The sequence below is a fragment of the Anneissia japonica genome, unplaced genomic scaffold (assembly GCF_011630105.1).
Source record: "Anneissia japonica isolate Jap-2015-1 unplaced genomic scaffold, ASM1163010v1 scaffold11402_len470986_cov188, whole genome shotgun sequence".
NCBI lineage: Eukaryota > Metazoa > Echinodermata > Crinoidea > Comatulida > Comatulidae > Anneissia > Anneissia japonica.
The window spans coordinates 288920-308714 of record NW_022754099.1 but is presented as its reverse complement, the minus strand read 5'-3'; the positions used below and the strand labels follow the sequence as shown (position 1 = coordinate 308714).

General features: G+C 32.1%; 1 protein-coding gene across 1 annotated transcript; it reads right to left on the bottom strand.

Moving 5' to 3' along the window:
* Positions 1-2481: 2481 nt before the first annotated feature.
* On the bottom strand, positions 2482-16704 carry LOC117123099 (kelch-like protein 28). Its single transcript, XM_033268928.1, has 4 exons — positions 15631-16704; positions 7303-7749; positions 4594-4802; positions 2482-3229 (listed from the first exon to the last, which is right to left on the bottom strand). The coding sequence occupies exons 1-4, from the start codon at positions 16500-16502 to the stop codon at positions 3066-3068; spliced, it is 1692 nt and encodes a 563-aa protein (XP_033124819.1). The 5' UTR covers positions 16503-16704; the 3' UTR covers positions 2482-3065.
* Between the last annotated feature and the right edge of the window lie 3091 nt (positions 16705-19795).

The following is a 19795-nucleotide window of genomic DNA, read 5'->3' as shown; positions in this document are numbered from 1 at the left end:
GGAGCAATCTATTTCAAAATGTATTTTTTCCAGTAAAGCATAACTTAAGTACCATTATAAGAATGACGTTTTAGAATATTAATGATTTCAATAAGCACTATATATTATAATTTAAAGTGTTTACATTTTCTTGCATTTACGAAACGAAGCATATTAACAATAAAAGGATACTCCATTAATGAAAATAAATATGATCATGTAAATCACAAGGGATCAATAACGGTACTCATGTTTATTGATATTCAAAAATAACAAAGAGGACACATTGCCACGGTAACAGAAGAAGCCAAAGGAAGTGACAAGGAGGTAATACTAACCAATGATGTAGGAAGGTGTTTATCAAGATTTATCAGGCAACTGTAAATAACAGACCTTGTACATGTGGGAGTTAAGTACCTTTATCGGTAAAAAAAAAACAAAAAACAAAATCAAGTACAAAATATAATGGTCGTCTAAAGATGTGGAGTACTATATAATTAATTTTGACATCTATTACTCCAACGCTAATTGGACCATACCTATTAATATCCAATCTCTTATATTATTATTAATTAATAATTATTATTGTTCTATTTAGCAAATTAAGATGAAGTGTACAGTAATTAGACATTCAGTTAAATATGAAGTTTGGCATTGCTGAACAAAAAAACATTGTCATGGATATATTTAAAGGCAGTCTCTTCAGGAAAAACAATTTTTTGATATAATATTGAATTTCACTCATGTTAAGCTAAGAAAATAAGAGTTATTTCTCACCAGTAGTTTTGCAGCATGCAGTAGCTTTCAATAGTGAGAAATAAATCTTATTTTCTTAGCTTAACATAAAAGTTGATAATAAAAAATAACTCTTTCAATAGTGAGAAATAAATCTTATTTTCTTAGCTTAACATAAAAGTTGATAATAAGAAATAACTCTTTTAATAGTGAGAAATAACTCTTTATTTTCTTAGCTTAACATAAATGTTGATAATATTAATAACCACACCTAAAGCTACATGAAGTTATTGATAATTCTCTATATGTTGTACAACTGATTTTTCCAAGACACAAAAAGGGTATTTGATGGAAAATTGGGAATGGTGAATGAGATGCAGATTTTTGAATATTTAAAAACTGCGGGGAAAAGTGTATTTTCCACCTTATCGTTTGGTTCACTCTATTAACTAAAGTCAGAAATTTATGTTTTCTTATAGCATCAGGGTTCTTATAATTGAATGATTAATTGCCAAGCTTATTGCTAATGAGAGTATATCTATATATCTATTCAGTAGTATTGAAGGTTACTGGTAATTTATTTTACAATTTATATAATAAATGCAAGTGGATATGGATTAAAATAAACTAACATCTTATACCGCTGATGTAGAATTAATGGATTAAATCAATCATTATTCCAACTGAAATTTAATGCATCTCCTAAATCTTAACAAAAATGCCGCTTTACTGATGTTTTTCTAAGATTAAAAAAGTAAAATCAATCTTACGAAATTTTTTATTAAAAAATATTTATTTCAGAGATCTTTCAAATGTCAAATAAAATAAATTTATCGTGGAGGGTATGCTCAAATGAATAGATGCTGACAGTTAAATACTAATGGCTGTTTCTAATTTTAAGAGAGGCCCATAAAAAAAGAAGACAAGACATTAACATTATCAGACAAGCTAAAAATAAAATTATGCAAACAAGGAAGTTAAGATGCTATAAATAGAATTTTGCTCAAGTCGGTATCAGAACGCAAGATATTCAGTATAGAGACTGGTTAAAACCGGATTTTGATACGGTATTGAAACTACTTGCAGTGAGATTTTATACAGTTATGTTATATTATTCAATATCATAGTGGATTTGGCGCAGTATGGTACATTACATAATGAGAATATGCAGAAACAGCTGCATATATTTACATAACGATTAAAATTTTCATTTTTATTTTTATAACTTCCTCGACACGAACCCCAAAAAAACACACACAAAAATAAAAAACCACACTGCTGTACTTCGTGTACACAGCACCTAGTGATCTGACAACATTATATCTTGTGATAAAGACCAGTAATTTGCCCATATATGGGTATATGACATCATCATGGCCATATATGGATGTGATATGACATAACCATACCCATATATGGGCATTTCACTTGAATACAAAACTTGTATTTTCATGTTGCACAATGGACCTTTCTGGAGTGTCAACCAATCTGACCAATCAGAACAGGGCCAGTAATTCGCGAAAGTCTAATAAGCACATGTGCGTGTCCCACAAACGCACATCCTTGCGTACATGTTTTAACACTGTCGTTTTGTGGGACCACCTTAGCAAACAATACACAGTGGACAAGGATTTAGCGGAAAGGTTTATTGCAATACAAAATGGTGCACCTAGATATTTTTTTTTACGTAATTCAAATTGGACCAAACAAGTTGATATGGCATGCTCTACAGTTTACATAGCATACTTTTGGGTATGTTCTAATGATCAGAGCTACTGACTGGGTGTATTCATTCTCAACAGGTATAGAAAGATGTCACTTATAAGGGTGGAATGAAATAGCTTCTAGGCCTTAAGTTGCAGAGACCTGTCACTTTAAGTGTGAAATTACGAGCTTCTAGGACTAAGTTGCAACCACTCTCGCTTTGAAGGGTGAATCGAAAGTTCTTAGGCCTAGGTTGCAGCTAACTTTCACATTAAGGGTTGATATCAAAAAACTTCTAGGCCTAAGTTGCAATGACATGTCACTTTGAAGTCTGGCACACACTGCGCTGATGGTCGTCGGCCGACAAGATTCTACAGAGAGCGCAATGAGATAAGACGCTCCAACAAATTATTCTTAATGACGATCCACTCAAACTGCCAGCAGATGTTGTACCGTCATTAATCTCTCACAGACAGACATGGATTCATCAGCAGACTGTCATACAGTGGAGTGTGTGTGCCCAGCATGAGGGTGGAATTAAAGAGCTCTTAGGCCTAGGTTGCACCAACCTGAGCCTTTAAAAGTGGCATCAAAAAGCTTCAAATTCTAAGCCTAAGTTACAAAAACTTGTCCATTTAAGGGTAGAATCAGAGAGCTTCTAGACCTAAGTTGCACCGACAATATAGCATCTTATCTATCACTTGCCAACGGTTTTCATCAGGATCGTACTCTTCAACTCGGTTTAAATATGATGACCCTGAATGACCTCCAACAGCGTATAATTTGTGTCCCATTACAGCTGCTCCTAGACCTGTAAACATAAAAATCACAATCAGAATGAATTTTATTAGTCATGAAATCATTACGAAGTCATGAAAATTGTCTTCCTTGTTACAAAGATATAAAGTATAAAAATATAAATTAATCTACAGAAAGATACAGAATTGCACAAAACGATATACTGTATACATGAAGTAAAATGGTTCATCTAATTTATTCAGATTAACTATTGGTATACATATATGACTGGCTCTGGCAAAACCCGCCATTTTCGCAATTTCTAATTTCGCGCAAACACCCAAAACGTTTCAAGACAACATTTTCAGATTTTTTGCATTTTATATTGAAAGACATATTGAAGGACACTTCTGCAAAATATCAAACACTGTTTTTTTTTTATTATATTAAAATTTCTTTTAAAATACATATCTTCATAATAAACTATTGATTTTCTCAAAACCTACATGGCTGATATCCAATGAATTATAAATGTTCATAACTTTGCTAATACTCAACCAATTTCCATCAAATAAACACGACTTTAAAGAAGAATTCATGCAAAATCTAAAAATACCACCAATTTTCCGACAAACGGCTGGTTTTGGCAGAGCTGGTAAATATATTAACTATAATATTATAATGATAAATTCATTGTATGTTGAGAAGCTAATTTTCCCACAAAAGTTTCATACACTATTGAATTTTAATAAATGGAGGTAAAGTGATATAGTTAGCTTGAGGGCAATACATAATTAGATAGGAGAGGTAAATATTTAATAAGTTAGACATTACTGTAGATTGATGAAGGTGAAAATATAATTAGACAGATGGAGGTATAGGTTTTTGATTGATTGAGATAAAATAAAATTATATACATGTGAGAAATTATATAAACAATCAAATAGATGAAGGTAATAATTTATAATTAACAAGAAGGATTATATATATTCAGAGAGATTATATGGTAAAGTATATAAATTGATGAATGAATAGAGAAAAATAAAAATAGATGCATAGAAGTACAGTAGTAATTTGATTAATGACTTTTTTGATTACCGATGCTTGTGTAAAGGTAAAGTATAAATAGAGAATGGTAATGACAATACTTTCAAAGAGAAAATAAGATAAAAAAAAGACAGATGGAAGTACAGTGCGTACTTTGATAAATGTCTTTCATGGTAACTATGTTGTGGATACATTCTTGATTCATAATTAATAGCTTCGGTATAGAGACACTAACCAACAATCTAAAAAAATATTCTAAAAATACCATGAAAAAAACCATACAATGTTATTCCCACGTGTGCTAGCCTGTGTTTTGAATACTCGTCAACACTTAATACAAAATAATATTCTTCTAAAAATATCACAAAAACCGTAGTATATTATTCCTACCTGTTCTAGCGAGATTCAGTGAAGCGACGACCGACCACTTATTTCTGTTACAGTCGTATCTTTCCACGCTGCTTAAGTGAGAAGTACCATTATGGCCGCCCACCACGTAAATGTAGTTATGTAAAACCGCGACACCAAAGTCGATTCGTTTGTCTGCCATTGGCGATACCATTTCCCAAGTTTCTGAATCAGGATCAAACCTTTCAACACTGCAAAAAACAAATTGTAAAGATGGTTTAAATTCAACCTTGTGTTACAATTGAAAATAACTTTGATTTCTACCTAGTGATTTGCTGTATATTCTTAGATGATTTGAGTTCCCCATGCCATATATTCATTTGTATTTATATGTAGTACAATTCTAGAACATTAAAAAAGGGCTACTCAAAATTATCATTTTATTAAGTATTAATATCATTTAAAGTATTATCGTTATTATATTATCATTATTTATTCTATTTTTTTATAATCTTCTAACAAGTGATAAATACAAATCATCAGACTTAGCAATACTGTAGCAAATAAGCAACCAATTTCATATCTGAATTAAATGAATGAATAAATATTAAATTGAGCATATATTTCTTTAAATGGCAGATCTAGAAATTTGAAATAGGAGGCCAGGGAGGGGTTTTCACAGAGAGAGGGTCTATACCATATCAGCCCCACCATGGTTGGTGTTGTGGCAAGACAATTTATGATTATGGCATTTCTAAATGGCTGGAAATGGCATAACTTTGAATGTAATTTTCTTTTTTTCTCTACTTTTTCAATAATTTTGACAAATTTAGGGGGCCCGGTCCGGCTGGGGGCGCCTTTAAATCCGCCACTGTCTCAATATAGTACTGTGTTTAAATTTAGAAGAGTAAACAACGCTGAGTGGGAAAGTTTGCCTTTGGCTGTTTTTAACCTTCGTGTTTGTTATTTTTACTTGTAGCCAATAACCAAAATGTCAACACATAAATATATCCATTTTTAATAGTTTATTTCTATTTTGCTATCTTATCTGCTTTTTCTGCAGTTTTAAATTGGAATTATAATTGTTGTTCCTCTACACGTTAGAATCGCATGCAAAGTTATCAACCACATTTAACATTCCGTCCATCTCAGACCTAATACTCGGTACTATTAATATATTCTCCCGTGGGAGATTGTTGCTATAGAAATGCATATTGACAGCTAAGGAATGACTATAAAGATATCAACAGTCTAAAATAAGAAACCTACTGTATCTAGAGTAATTTTAACACAACAGAATTGACAAACACTGACTAAGTATACAGTAGGTAGTATGAAATGGAATATATCAGTCCCCTTTGCTTACAGTTTCAATGACTGCTAAAATAACACCTTACAATGTTAATCAAACGATGGATCAATTTTCATTTTCTGATAGAAACAAAAGTTAATATACTTCAGGTTTAAAATTACCTTATTGTTTAAAAAAAATGTCAAAAATTAGCACAAAGTATATAATGTAAATAATAAAAAAACTTATTTAAGATATCACTTTTAAACATACCGTATTCATTTTCCATTCTCATTCAAATTATAAACGTAAGCATAGAAATTATTTAATTTAAACAATTTGTTCCCGGATTTTCATATTGGATAGGCCTAAGGATAATAAAACAAAACAAAAAAAATTATAGGTAAACATTTTTAAAATACACCAATATTTATGTTCAAACTGATAATTCTTATGTTACTTCAAAATTAGCAAGTTTTTTTTTTTGTTTTTTTTTGTTATTTGCTTAGGATAATACATCTGTAATATTACATGCTTGAGATTCTGCGAGTCCAATTTTTCCAGATATTATAGCAACTTCAATTTCAGAACTGCCAAGAGTCCTTAATTGGGAGAAGCCATCTTCCCGTTTCCTAATTGTATTTTAGTGGGCATAGTTTTTCCCCCGATCAGTGGAATTAAGGAATAAAAATAATACTAAAGTACTAAAACATGCAAAAATCATTTCGAAAAATGAGGCATGTTGTGGCAAAATGGTTAAGTTGTCGCACAGTCCAGTATTGAGTAAATGAGCTATAAAATATGGGAGCTCAAAAGATTGCCTAAAAATCCAAATTTGTTTTTCACTATAGATCAACAGTTTAATGTCTTATTAATCATGTCCCAAAGTATAATTCTGGAAGTGGTTAACAAATGGTTTGTTTAATGTTATTTTTCATAGTTCATTCTATTAAACAATGTATGCACAAATAACTTTGAAAGGCAATTACTCAAAATCATGTTTATCTTGACTCTTAGTACTGTGCTTTCACTTTCCAATAACTTAGGCTTGAAATGTCCAATTTAAATGAATGACTCCTCATTTTAAAGATCAAATACTCAGGTATCTGAAAATACCAATAATTTGATTTTCAATTTTTGCTACAACTTAGCCATTTTGCCACAACATGCCTCAAATGGGTTAGGTTGCAGGATATTTTTTGCATCCCTGTGAGAGTACAGGAGACCATGCAGATTTCTGAAAGTATTCCGCGACTCCTGAATGTGCAAATGTTTTCAAATAAAATAAGAACAGAGACAAAAAATTTCCATTCATGTATGAAGCCCTGTCCAAACTATCAGATTTTTCTTGAAGAAAGCATGTGACGACATGCCTAAATATGGTCATGACGACATCACATCATGACCATATATAGGCACAACAACAACAGTGGACAGAGATTTAAAAACTAACACCATACCTGTTAATATCCTGTCCACACCCTCCTATAACATACAGCATTCCATTAGCAACAACAGCTCTGAAAAAACTTCTACTTTTCAACATTGGGGGCGACAAACTCCACTGATTCGTCAATGGGCAGTAGCACTCAACGCTCCTCATATAAGTTTCTCCATCATAGCCACCTAGAGCATATATTTTTCCATGGAAGACCGCTGAGGCGTGATGACTACGACATCTTAACATGTTCGCTACAGGTGTCCAAGCATTTGTCTCAGGGTTCCATCGTTCCACACTGCTATCTAGTTCTCTGTGTACAGAACCTTTACAAGAACGTATCTTTGTTTTAGTTCCACCGATTACGTATAACTTGCGATCATGAACGGCAGTTGCGTAGTCAAGACGTCGAAAGCTTAGCGGTGCTACTTCAACCCACTCCTTTGTATTTATATGGTAGATCTCCACGCTGTCAAAATTTGAAAATTTATAAACAATAGTATATGAACTGCATTTGCAATGTATTGGAAAATCAAACAACATATTTTTCAAATACCCACCATCCGCCAAAAATGATTTTAAAAAATAAAAATAGGCCTACATTATTATTGGCTTATTAGTGAACCTGCTACTGCAAAAATAGAAATTACAGAAAATATTGTTTTTGTTGCCCACCGTTGTCATGAAATCATTTTGCTAAAAATATGAACACAAAATTTTATTTTCCGCCCACCTGATGATAATACAAAAATGAAGTAAATTTTAAATATATTTTCAGACCAAATAGCAATAAAAAAATATTCTTTGTACAAAGATTATTAAAATAATAATTTAAAGAGTATAATAATTTAAAGAGTAGTTGTACAATAATCAGAAGAGTTGCATTTTATTTATATTTATTCCTTCCAGCAAACAATTACAAACATATAAAAACCATAATATCATAGACAAAGAGGGAAGCTGAGGAGGAGCAAAAACCACTATCATCACTGGAAATGGGGTGCCCCTCCAACTCTAACTTTCAAAACATTTAACATCAGGTATAAAAATAGCTCTTAAAATATACACTTTATCTCAAATTTTATTGAATACAAGCCATCCACATCTTCAGGCAAAATAAATAAAACATTTCATAAATTATTCATAGATACAAAAAAAAAACAATCGTTCATGCTGAAACTTGTCAACCAACTTCCTAGATGATATGTTGATTGTTGTACATATTCACTTTTGTCTACAATACCAATCATCATTAATCTCACTAAACTATCTCACGCACATTCAACAATATTTAGGAAAACAACAGCAGCAAAAAGGAAAGATTAACATTTTGTTCTTGGAGTATGCCATAGGCACTGAATGGTAAACACATGTGCTATAGAAGTCTCTAGAATTATTATTATTATTATTATTATTATTTTTATTATTACTATTATTATTTTTGGTGTGAATCATACCAAAAACAACCCACTATTAGAAGACTTGTTTCCTGTGGGAACCTTATGGTGGTGAATTGGGCAGTAAACCGGGAGACAATCCTAACAATCTTTTCCGAAATATGTACTACGTTCTTTAACGTGCACATGGGCCATATTGCACACAAGATACATGGCTTAAAAGTCTCATCTGAAAGACGGCGAGCTATCGTAACTTGTATTTCAGACTTCTAGCTGAAATACAGGAGAGCAGCAATAGGAATTGAACCGGACACCAAGATATCTTGATGGTTTAGTGCACCCACAGTGGCTACCACCAGTTTAGCCGTCTCGGCTACTGTAAGGTGCTCTCTACGAAAGATAAAATATCTCCTTAAAAGTAAAATATGGAAATGTCATTTAAAATGGAAGATCCCTTTTAAACATACATTTACAGTTAACAAGATTATTGCTATATAGTTCAAAATTAAATTTTAAAAACAAATTATTATTCGTATTCCTGACATCTATGCCTTTAATCTCATTAGTTCTATTTATAGTAGCATAAACTTAATTACATATTTGCATGATACACCGATCGCATTGAAGAACACTCGAGCCTTGCATACAATCATATCAGCCGATATGCAATTAATCCAGACATGAAACAAATTGTTCACAATGCCAAGTCATTATTGGAAACACTGTGTTTTCATTGGTTAATGCTGTTCTATTTATAGCACTAATGCTTAAAATGATTGCAATATCAATAACTACATTGATGTGTAAGAAGACGAGGTCCTTGAAACTGCAGGTTGATGGCAAATATTGTATGAAGCATATCATATTACTTATATTCAAATTTAGGCAGTAGGCTATTTTTACACTAGTTTTATACCACAACCTAATGGTGATTACTGTATGTACAGTATGGATTGAATTAGGCCAGTATACTCTGCCTAAATTTTAAGAATTAGTGATACAGGTCCTATTACCCTATTACAGATCATTTATTACTAAGGAGCTTTCTGACAAAGTGACATCATAAATAAAATATATTTTTTTAATTATTCATTCATTCATTCTTCATATCACAGGCAGAGTACCCACTCAGGTAATTTATCTTTTAAAGTGGTACAGTTACCAACCGTAATGTTTTCATTACGGAAGTATCTGTATCTGTAAAACTATTTTTAAGATAAGAATGTATAATTTTAGAATATTTAATAATAATGTCATCTATGAAGTTATTTTTGGTTTTATTTGGTAATCACTTCCTCATCACAGGATATGAAAAAATTGCATGAGGAAAGCCTAACAAAAAACAAAACCTTATATAATATTATAATTTTACAGTACAATAATTTTGTTTTAGCTATGAAGTTATTTTTGGTTTAATTTGGTGAACGTTTAGGCTTGTTGACAAATATTCCGAAATGGTATTACAGTACAAATATGGATTTGTTGATACTGTACTGTATGTGTGAATTCCAAATGAACTTTCAGCCAGTTATCAAACCTTATGATCTTTACTAATTTAGTTGTTTTATGGTGTAATAAATCCCAGGGTCCTAGGTCCAAATCCTAAACATGCAAGGAGATTTCTTCTCAACTAAAATAGCTCTGTTACCCTACCTTCATGAGACATTATAGCATGGACCTATGATTACAGAACACTGCTAGTAGCATATATTATAATTCTATACTGTGACAATTTATTTGTTTTCATAATATAAAATGGAAAAAAAAAAACATTCTGATTTTCCCATCCCTCTTGCTAGCACAGATAAAATCATGGAGGTATAAAATAAATAGTATAATGTACTTATTGTATTGTGCAAGATAAACCATCTGTTTAGTGAGAATGCTACTTTAAGCTGGTTTTACTGTAGCATAATTGTATATTAAGCTTGAATCATGAAGTATACAGTATCTAGTGCAGCTTAATTGCATACACAGGCTGAGCATTAGTCAAGCTGACCGATCTGATTGGTTGATTCGTCGCTATTTTTAGCAACACCCTTTTCTAATAATAGCGCTGCAGATACGAATGCAAATTGCAAGTATTCTATTTGATATGAAATTGATTTATAGACTAGAATTATTTACCAAATATTGACACTTACGTGCAATGTACACATTCAGGATATAGTTAGCTGGCATTGGAAGGGAACAGCTAAGTTAGTGTATTTGAATGAGAGTGGAAAATTGATGAGATTTGAATGCCCACTAGTTCTGTATAGTAAATATGTACGGTAAAATACAGGTCTCCCTTCAATTAAATACCCTCCAATTAAAGACCGTCTCCAATTAAAGACCATCTATCTGCATCCCCAACTAAACACATATTTTATCTTCATAATAACTGTTCTAATTAAAGACCAAAACTGACCAAGACCATGAAAATTGAAGTCCCAAAAACGTTCTTTAATTGGAGGGAGACCTGTAATTCCAAATGAAATGTAGTATTACACTTTACAGTATAACTAGAAACTAGAAGTCTCTTAATGACTATGTACTCTATAAATTCATTAGAATGTTCTTTAAATTGGTTTTTGTGATGGAAATAAATGCTAATTTAGAATTTTTAAATTATAGGCAAATATTTCTGATATGATTTTCTAAACTACATTCTTTCTTGCTATATAAATCCAAATATTTTAATTGATGTTTATGCAAGAATTCTAGAATTCTTAGGAAAGGGCAACAATCTACTGTAAAACAGGAACACTGTCACGCAGTCTAGCTTTGCATAAAATTTACTAAGCTATTTTCACCAGATTCTTATTGTACATAACTGTTCAGCTTTTGAGTACTTAGCAGAAATTTATGATTCACAAATCTTAAAAATGCTTCTCCCTCTTTCAATAATCACAAAAATGTTAATCTGATAAGTTTAAAAAGAACTAACTATGAATGTTATAATTTGGATTATAATAAAATGGAAAAGCTAGCTTGACTGAAGTCTGGTAGGAAATAGGGAATTGATTGGTTGTTCATATAACATTGTGTTGTATTTTTCAAATTTTGTTTGAATTTTAGCTTATATTTTGAAATGTTTAATTATGTGTGTTTCTTTTTTCTTGGACACACCATTACATATGTGTGCCACTGTTGAATAAGTGTTGTTTCAAATAAAGAATATTAGAAACAATTTCAATTCAGTCATTGGTTTTTCTAGTTTTATATACTGGAATAAATAAATATGAAATAAATTAATTTCTATTTTAGCATTGAATTTAAGATATTTCCTATAGCAGCTCCTTGGTTACCAAAGTTACCATATAGTATTACATAATTCTGGATATGTTTGAATACTCAATAATACTTAAGTATTCAACAATGTAAGGCTTACAATATAAGCAGTGTTCAAGCAGCCACAATAGAAGGAAACTGCATAAATTTTTATTAATATGTTGCTCTACAAACAATATCTAAAAATAGCTAGCCAATGAGACAGCTGTTCCTTTTTTAGTAACTATGCCTTGGATTCATAATATTCCAAGGGTAGTTTAGTCCCTGGGAAAACTGATCTTTAACAAATACTGTACAAAATGTGGCGTGATACAGGTATATTAACATTTTTGTTTTAACTGCTAAAGTAATAAAATAACCACAGACATAAATACAGTGGAACTAAATGCAAGGTCATGTATATTTGAAGTCTTCATAGCAAGTCCTTTTTAAAAATCATTAAAGTAAAAGCCATTATCAATTGTTAACGCTCTCCCATTTACTATGAACAAAGACCAAGTCTTTCAAGATTTAATGTTTGTCCAGAACCAAGTACTCAACGTACCAATTATGTGTCACTATTTATAGAAATGAGATTTAAATAGAATTTACTTTCATCGTTGATGAGTTCAAGATTGATCAGTACCATTATATTTATTGACTGTTTATCTAACAACAAGTGCATACAATGCCGTCTACAGGTAAACAATACGGTATGTGGTTATTTATAGCAATGAGATTTAAAGAGAATTATTTTCATTGACAAGCAGCTCATGATTCAATGAGCACCATTATATTTAGCCATACTGTGAATACATCATTTGTTCAATGTAGAAAACCACACAAAAAAACAGAGTTAAAACCACATCTTATTTCAATGAAAATAGGGATATATTGAAGGTTAACTGAGCACTTATAATGCTGGCAACTAAGGTTAGCTTTAACTGTTCAAAGCCAATATGTATACTGTATGATAAATCATAGGTTAGGGTAAAAAAAAAACAAGCTTTTTATGACAAAGAAATTCTAAATAGCTTTAGTTTAAAAAACAAAATTTTTTAATAAGATATAGAAAATATAATTATTGAATTGTTGAATACAAAAATGTGAGCTGTCGTAATAAAATAGGTCTGGTGGTACGAAAAATGAAAAATGAGTTGTTGGTATATTTAGATACAAGAATAAGCTCTATTTTGGTCTTTAAATCATGTTAAAGTTCAGATGTCTAAAAGCATACTTAAGAGAAAATCACTTCTAAAGATAAACAACTGACAAATTTTGTGTTGGTTTTCCTATCAATTTTGAAACATAGCTTTACAAAAGGTGACTCAAGAACATGATAACCTTAGGTAACTCAACTCGGAACTTTTGCTACTATGAAATATACATATTAAACTTATCAGAAAAATTGAAACCCAATTTTTGTCAAAATATCACTTTTTTTCTTGAATATATCCAATTGACCTGGTGGACCGACCACAAGACTCATTTTGTCACGACAGCTCACATATGGCTTTACTTTAACAATACACAAAATTTGCTTTTTAAAATAGAAAATATTATTGAATTCTTTAATACAAAAATAACCAACACAAAGTTGATAAAAAATAATATCAATATTATTATTTATAAGTGATTGTTTAACCAGCTTCTATCTGTAAAGTTAATCTAAATTTAATTATAATCGTATATGCAAACTAAGCAATTACCTTGTGTCAGATATCAGCTGTTTTGTTTATTAACTCCAAATTTCCAAGTAACAGCGAAATATGACAGTGCCATATGTATGGTTATAAATTTGTGTACAATCCCGATCAATAATAATCACTTTAGTACAGTTATCATAAATAATAATCCTTATTTTGCACAGAACATTAATAATTAGTAAACTAATTTCACATTATGGTATTTCATAAGATAAATTTACTATTGTTTAGGGCACTCGCCAATTACAAAATTAAGCAAGTGTCTTTAAGAGGCTTGGGAGGGGAGTAGTTTTTTGTTGTGAGAAAAAATCCTGGCATCCGAAACAACAAAGATTTGAACCCAGAAGCTACAGCTCAATTCTATTTCGCTTTCCCTTCGGCGTTGATTCATCGGCGCTTCATTTCTGATCTCGGATACCACCTCTAGTTTGACAAAAAATCATTTAAAATAAGCACCTCTTTATTGCTATTCCTGAATGCAACATTTTATTTTTATCTCTAAACCCTTGTAAAATTTTCAATTCTATTCACAGTATCTTGATAAAACCAAAAATATGTGGGCACTACAATCTAGGGCCTAGGTTCTAAGCAGATTCTTGTTTGCTGAGGCGAGATTTTCTTTCTTCCTTGTTTCACATACTTATTTTTTTTTTAAAGATTATCGGAGGAGGGCGGAATAAAAATAAAAATAAAATTTTATTTTCTTATGCAGCAAATATTTTTGCCAAAATCATCCAAAATAAAAATAAAATTTTATTGGTGAATGTAAAATAGGATGGTTAAATGCTTAAAATTTATTTTAGGAAGAATTATACATACCTGTACCTTATCTTTGGAGATTTCAAGGCAGTGGAGGTCTTAATAAAAATTTAAAAAAAACTATTTTCCTAAATTTCCAATATTTATATTATTCCGGTGGGTGCGCTAAATGGCCAAAAATAAAATTTTATTTTTAATCGAAATCATCAATATTTGCAGTCGGCGGGTTTGCTAAACAAGGTTAATGATGATTAATGTGATTTTCTTTGTGTTATGACAATCACAGATTGTATTTTTCCAAAAATGATTGAGGTGACGTGACCATTATGTCAAAACATTGAGCAAAATGATTAAGGTGAGTGGTGAGTTGACCCTTTATGTCAAAATATGGAGCAAGGTCAATGTAAGCTTAATAAATACTTTGCCTGGATAGCAAAGAATGAGTCAGCTTACCATCCACAAAAGAATGACTTAAAGTTGAAGTTAAAATTTTACGTTGCTCATGTTCGTTTATTATTATTATTTTGTTTTATATTTTGTTAATAGTTTGTTTATTTAATTATTATTTATTATTATAACAATACAAACATAATTTATTTAGAAATTATTTTTTTACTTTCTCAGAACCGATGACATCACATGGCATTTTTTCATCATTCATTATTGCAAAAAACTGCATTGGAAATTCACTGCACGCTCAGTTGCGGCACTAGGATATAATTTATGGGGTGGGGGGGGGGGGGGGACTAAGATGTCCGACTGGGGTTGGGGCTAAGTATTATGGGTATAACTATAGCATGCAGCGTTATCTGACTTCTAGATGGCCAGAAATAGCTGGGATGGGAAAACTAGGCCTTTTTTTTTTGGTCCGACTGCCCGATGAGCTTTGGCAGATGGGGGGGCTTGACCAGACAGACCAGGGGGGGGCTCAAGCCCCCCCTGCCCCTGGCGCCGTCACTGTGCAGGCTGCGTGCCATGTGATTTTTTCTTCATCCATGAAAAAAATGAGAATTAAAATGACACTGCCAAAGAAATACACCTAATTATAGTCAAATTTCATTAAATCTTGGAAACTGATTGAAACTTGATGAATAATGTGATTAATTTATTGAGCAATTCCAAATTTTTTTATTTTTCACTGTTATCTGAATTCTTTAAGTAGCAATTTAAAACCAATTAAATATTGAAACAACTGTGAATTGAGAACTGTTATATATATATTCTTGTTACCCTTACCTTTCCAATGTTGCAGAAAATCCATTTTTCCCACCAACAGCACACAACATTTTTGCTGGTCTGCGACAAGTAACTTGCATCTTCTTCTCGCCCATCAATTTGGATCGGTCTTCAGAGATGTGATATTGCAGGGCACGATTCACCGCCTCTTTTGCAGATACACTTTCACAGATAAATTCATTGTTCTCATACATATTTGTTAAGTATTTAAAAGACATCAAGGGTAGGCGAATGTGTGAAATTAATTTGGGAACATAAGCTCGTCTACGATTTGGATCATATTGTAGCCACCTTTCTAACATTTCAAATGTGTTTTCTTCAGAGTCTACATTTAGATTTTCACTACTCAGAATGTTGGCTAATTCATTGGGTTCCATTTGGTTGAATTCTTCACTATTGCAAAGATCTTTAAAGTGCTCATGGATAAAATCGCATGCATACTCATAGAGTTCTTTGCAGTCATGGGTGTCTGCAAATTTAGCAATGCCTATGCAGTTTATGATATGTATTTGGTGCTTCAGAAATTCACAGCACTTATTGGTAACTGCCTTAATTTGCAGCAAGTTTGCAGCCGGTAATAGGTTCTGGACATTTGCTTCAGTAACAGAAATATTTCCTGAGTAAAGGAATTCAACTAGAGTTCTAAGAATGCCATCGTCTATCCCTTTCAGTTCTATTTCTTCTTTCTCTCGTTCACATAGGCTACCAGTCAACATTGCTTTGAAGTAAGGGCTGCCGCTAGCTAGGACGATACGATGGGCACGAACCTTCCGACCCGAAACCTTCAGCGTTATATCGAGCAGCTCTCCTGCTTGCCGTAGCTCAGCCATACTTTTAAGAAGAGACTTCGAAAATTCCGCGACTTCATCCATGGTGATGTTGTTTCAGCTATCTCTTCGTTTAAATGTGATTAATATTAGCATAGGAAGTAGACTTACCAACAACAACAGTGGAAATGGATTTAAACTACTATCAATTCTACATGCAGCATCCGTCTTGTATAAACATTTTGACCAAATGCCTCAACTCGGGAGGTGTGCAGGTACTGTATGTTGTTGTTGTATATCAGCATCAGTCTCCACTCACAGACGTTCAACTTGCATTCAATTGCATAGGGCCTAGAGGGCGTTTGCTAAAAACCTCAACCAAAATTACTCAAGAAATTTATCGCTGCTTTGATCATCTTTGATCAAATAATTATGCCTACAGTATTTGTAAATTTTACAACCACTGGAACAGATTGAATAGAAAAATCAAAGTACTATACCATTAGATTTCACAATTAGCAAAACAACGAATGAGATTATAAAGAAGATTTAAACAGGTGATAGAAAGATTTAGTTTTATTACATCACTTTTGAAAAAGTACTGATAGTGTTTATATAATAAATACAACAATACAGTATAATGCGCTATACAGTATACAGCAAGCCTATCGGAACAAGTAATTGTGACAACACCGGCCAAAGTGCTTGCAACGTTTAAAAGTAATGATATAAAATCGGCATGTTTAAATACTTAACGGATCTAAACAATTTATATGAACGCAACAAAGTAAATTAATCATTGGACAGTGTGTATGTACATTTGGGTTTTTTTTTTTTTTTTTTTTTTTCTTAGAGTTGATCAATTACAAAATTCATAACAGGAAAAGATGATTCGTCGAGATGACGTAATTTAGTGATTATCGTGTTAGTACGAGTGGTCTTCAATTCACTGTTTTAATTGAGCAGCGGCACTACTGATAATTAATGAAAATGAGATATTGTAAAGTCACATAATACTTATCCTTAAAATCGATAATGTTAACCTTTCAAATTAGAAATAGTATTTTTGTCTCTGTTTACGTCATCAGTAAACTGCTGCTAATTTTAATACTCAATAGAATAACTGCTGTCATCGAATTGATCATGATGGTAGACAAAGTACAGTAGCCTATATTTCTAGCTATATTGGCGTTAAATTAAAATCGATTTTAAACGGATGCAAAATATCCTTTCTTCTAATTGACGCATGTCTTTTTATCAATTTATACTTTAATTATTGTTTCATTTGCAAGAAAAGAAGAGGCATTAATTCACTCTCAGTTTTTTTGTAACTTTAGTGGGACTGCACGAGAACGCCAGTACAGATTTTTGACATACATATGTAGCGAATCACAATAAATTAACGGTTCAGAATTTTATATTTTCACAACGCATATACAAATAGAATAACATTTTAATGAGACATCTGAACCACTTTTATTATGAGTCTGTTTTGATATTGGCCTGATAGGCATATTCGCACATAGGCCTATAGGTTTTATCTCCTATAATTCTTATATAATATTCTATTATAACAAATGTATTAATATTATTATTATTATTAGGTCTAATAAGAATTATTATTATTATTTAATCTTTTGTATTGTCATCATTCACATTTCCTTGCTCAAACTACATTATCCGTTACTCACTCTCTCAAACTCCTCACCCCCTATTTTCCTTGCGCATGTAAGCCTCGATCTATCCGCATGTTCCACCTCCCATTATCTCAAATCCCCTTGATCTTGTATATACCAGATGCTTTTTATCCAACTTTATTCCATAGAGGTTGCTATTTATAGTGACCACGTCATGAACAGGATCAGCTTTACCTAAAATACCCCCTTCTCCAAGAGCCATCATTAAAATTAAACAGCGATGCAAGTTAAACTTGGATCTGGTAGAGTGTGGTATGCCGCTCGATTCTGCATGCATTCCCTTGTTCTGGTTTTGCTGTTAGGCGAAAGAAAAATATGATAATTATTATTAAATTAAGCATACGAACTTCGTTTTTAATTAATTAGATTTTTCCCTATTTTTGTAATACTATAATTGTTAGTTTTATGATAAGTAGTTTTTAATTATAACCTATTGTCATTAATGGTATTATTATTATTATTATTATTATTATTATTATTATTATTATTATTATTATTATTATTATTATTATTATTATTATTATTATTGAATAGGCCTATGTGATGAAAAATTGCTGGATTTAAAAATTAAAGAACGGCTTGGTAATATAAAACTAACCTTTAGTTTATTACTGTCTGAATTAAACTGAATCAGACCTTTTGTAGAAACTTTAGAGGCCGTTGAAGTAGATTCATTATCACCAACGTTTTTATTCTTGAGGCCGGTGTTTTTGGTTACAAATCTTGTGCCATAAAAACTGCTAGGCTTAGGCCTAGTTGCATTGGCAAATTTGGATGATGCAATGGCATTGCTTAAATTCTCTACAGTAGTGCCACTGACTGTCGTGCTCCCCTTTCTGTCTTGGGATTCAACATACGTGTCAGGTTTTTTAGGATGATCAGGCTCTTCTGGCTTTGGTAAGATCTTTTGTAAAACTCCAGAGCTTCGAAATGGTTTATTTTTTTTAGAGATATCTGATGTTGATTCATATTGATCACGTTCGCTGTTCTCGTGTTCGTTTGGTTTTCTTCTCTTGATTTTGTGCAGTTCAGTTTGTTCTTGGACCAGTTTCTTCATGCGAGATCTCTTATTTTGAAACCATATGTTTACGAAACGCGTTGACATACCAATGACTCTTGCTAATTCTTCTTTCTTTTCCCTGGTAGGCCATGTCTCTAAGGAATACAATGACTCTAATTTGTTTAGCTGGTCTGGGGCAATGACGGTACGTTTGCGCCGTTTTCTACTTCTTCTTGGCCACTCGAATCTGTCGCTTACCTCTTCTTTGACATTGTCAAGCTCTTTTGTGTGATCTCTTTCAACGTCTGAAGTCACCACGTCCGACATCTTTACAACAGAACTATCGGTTGATTTATGTGCGCTGGTAGCGTTCTTTTAGTTTTTGGAACGCTATGCGTGTCGCGATCGCACATGCGTCGCGCGCGACAATTAACTGATAATCGCTCAGCAGTTTAACTGATTGGTTGAAAGTCAAATCATTAATAAACAATTTGGTGACGTCAAGTAATACCAAATATGGATGAAGTCATTTGGTCATAAGAGCAACTTTTGTACGTACATGGGCAACACCCACACGTAAACCAAGCTAGTAGTTTAAGTAGAGTTGCTCTTTTTATGAAAGTTAAAAGTTATAAGTTATTTTTTTAAAGGCCTATAATGCCAACATAACTGTTCCTTTACGTTATATATATATATATATA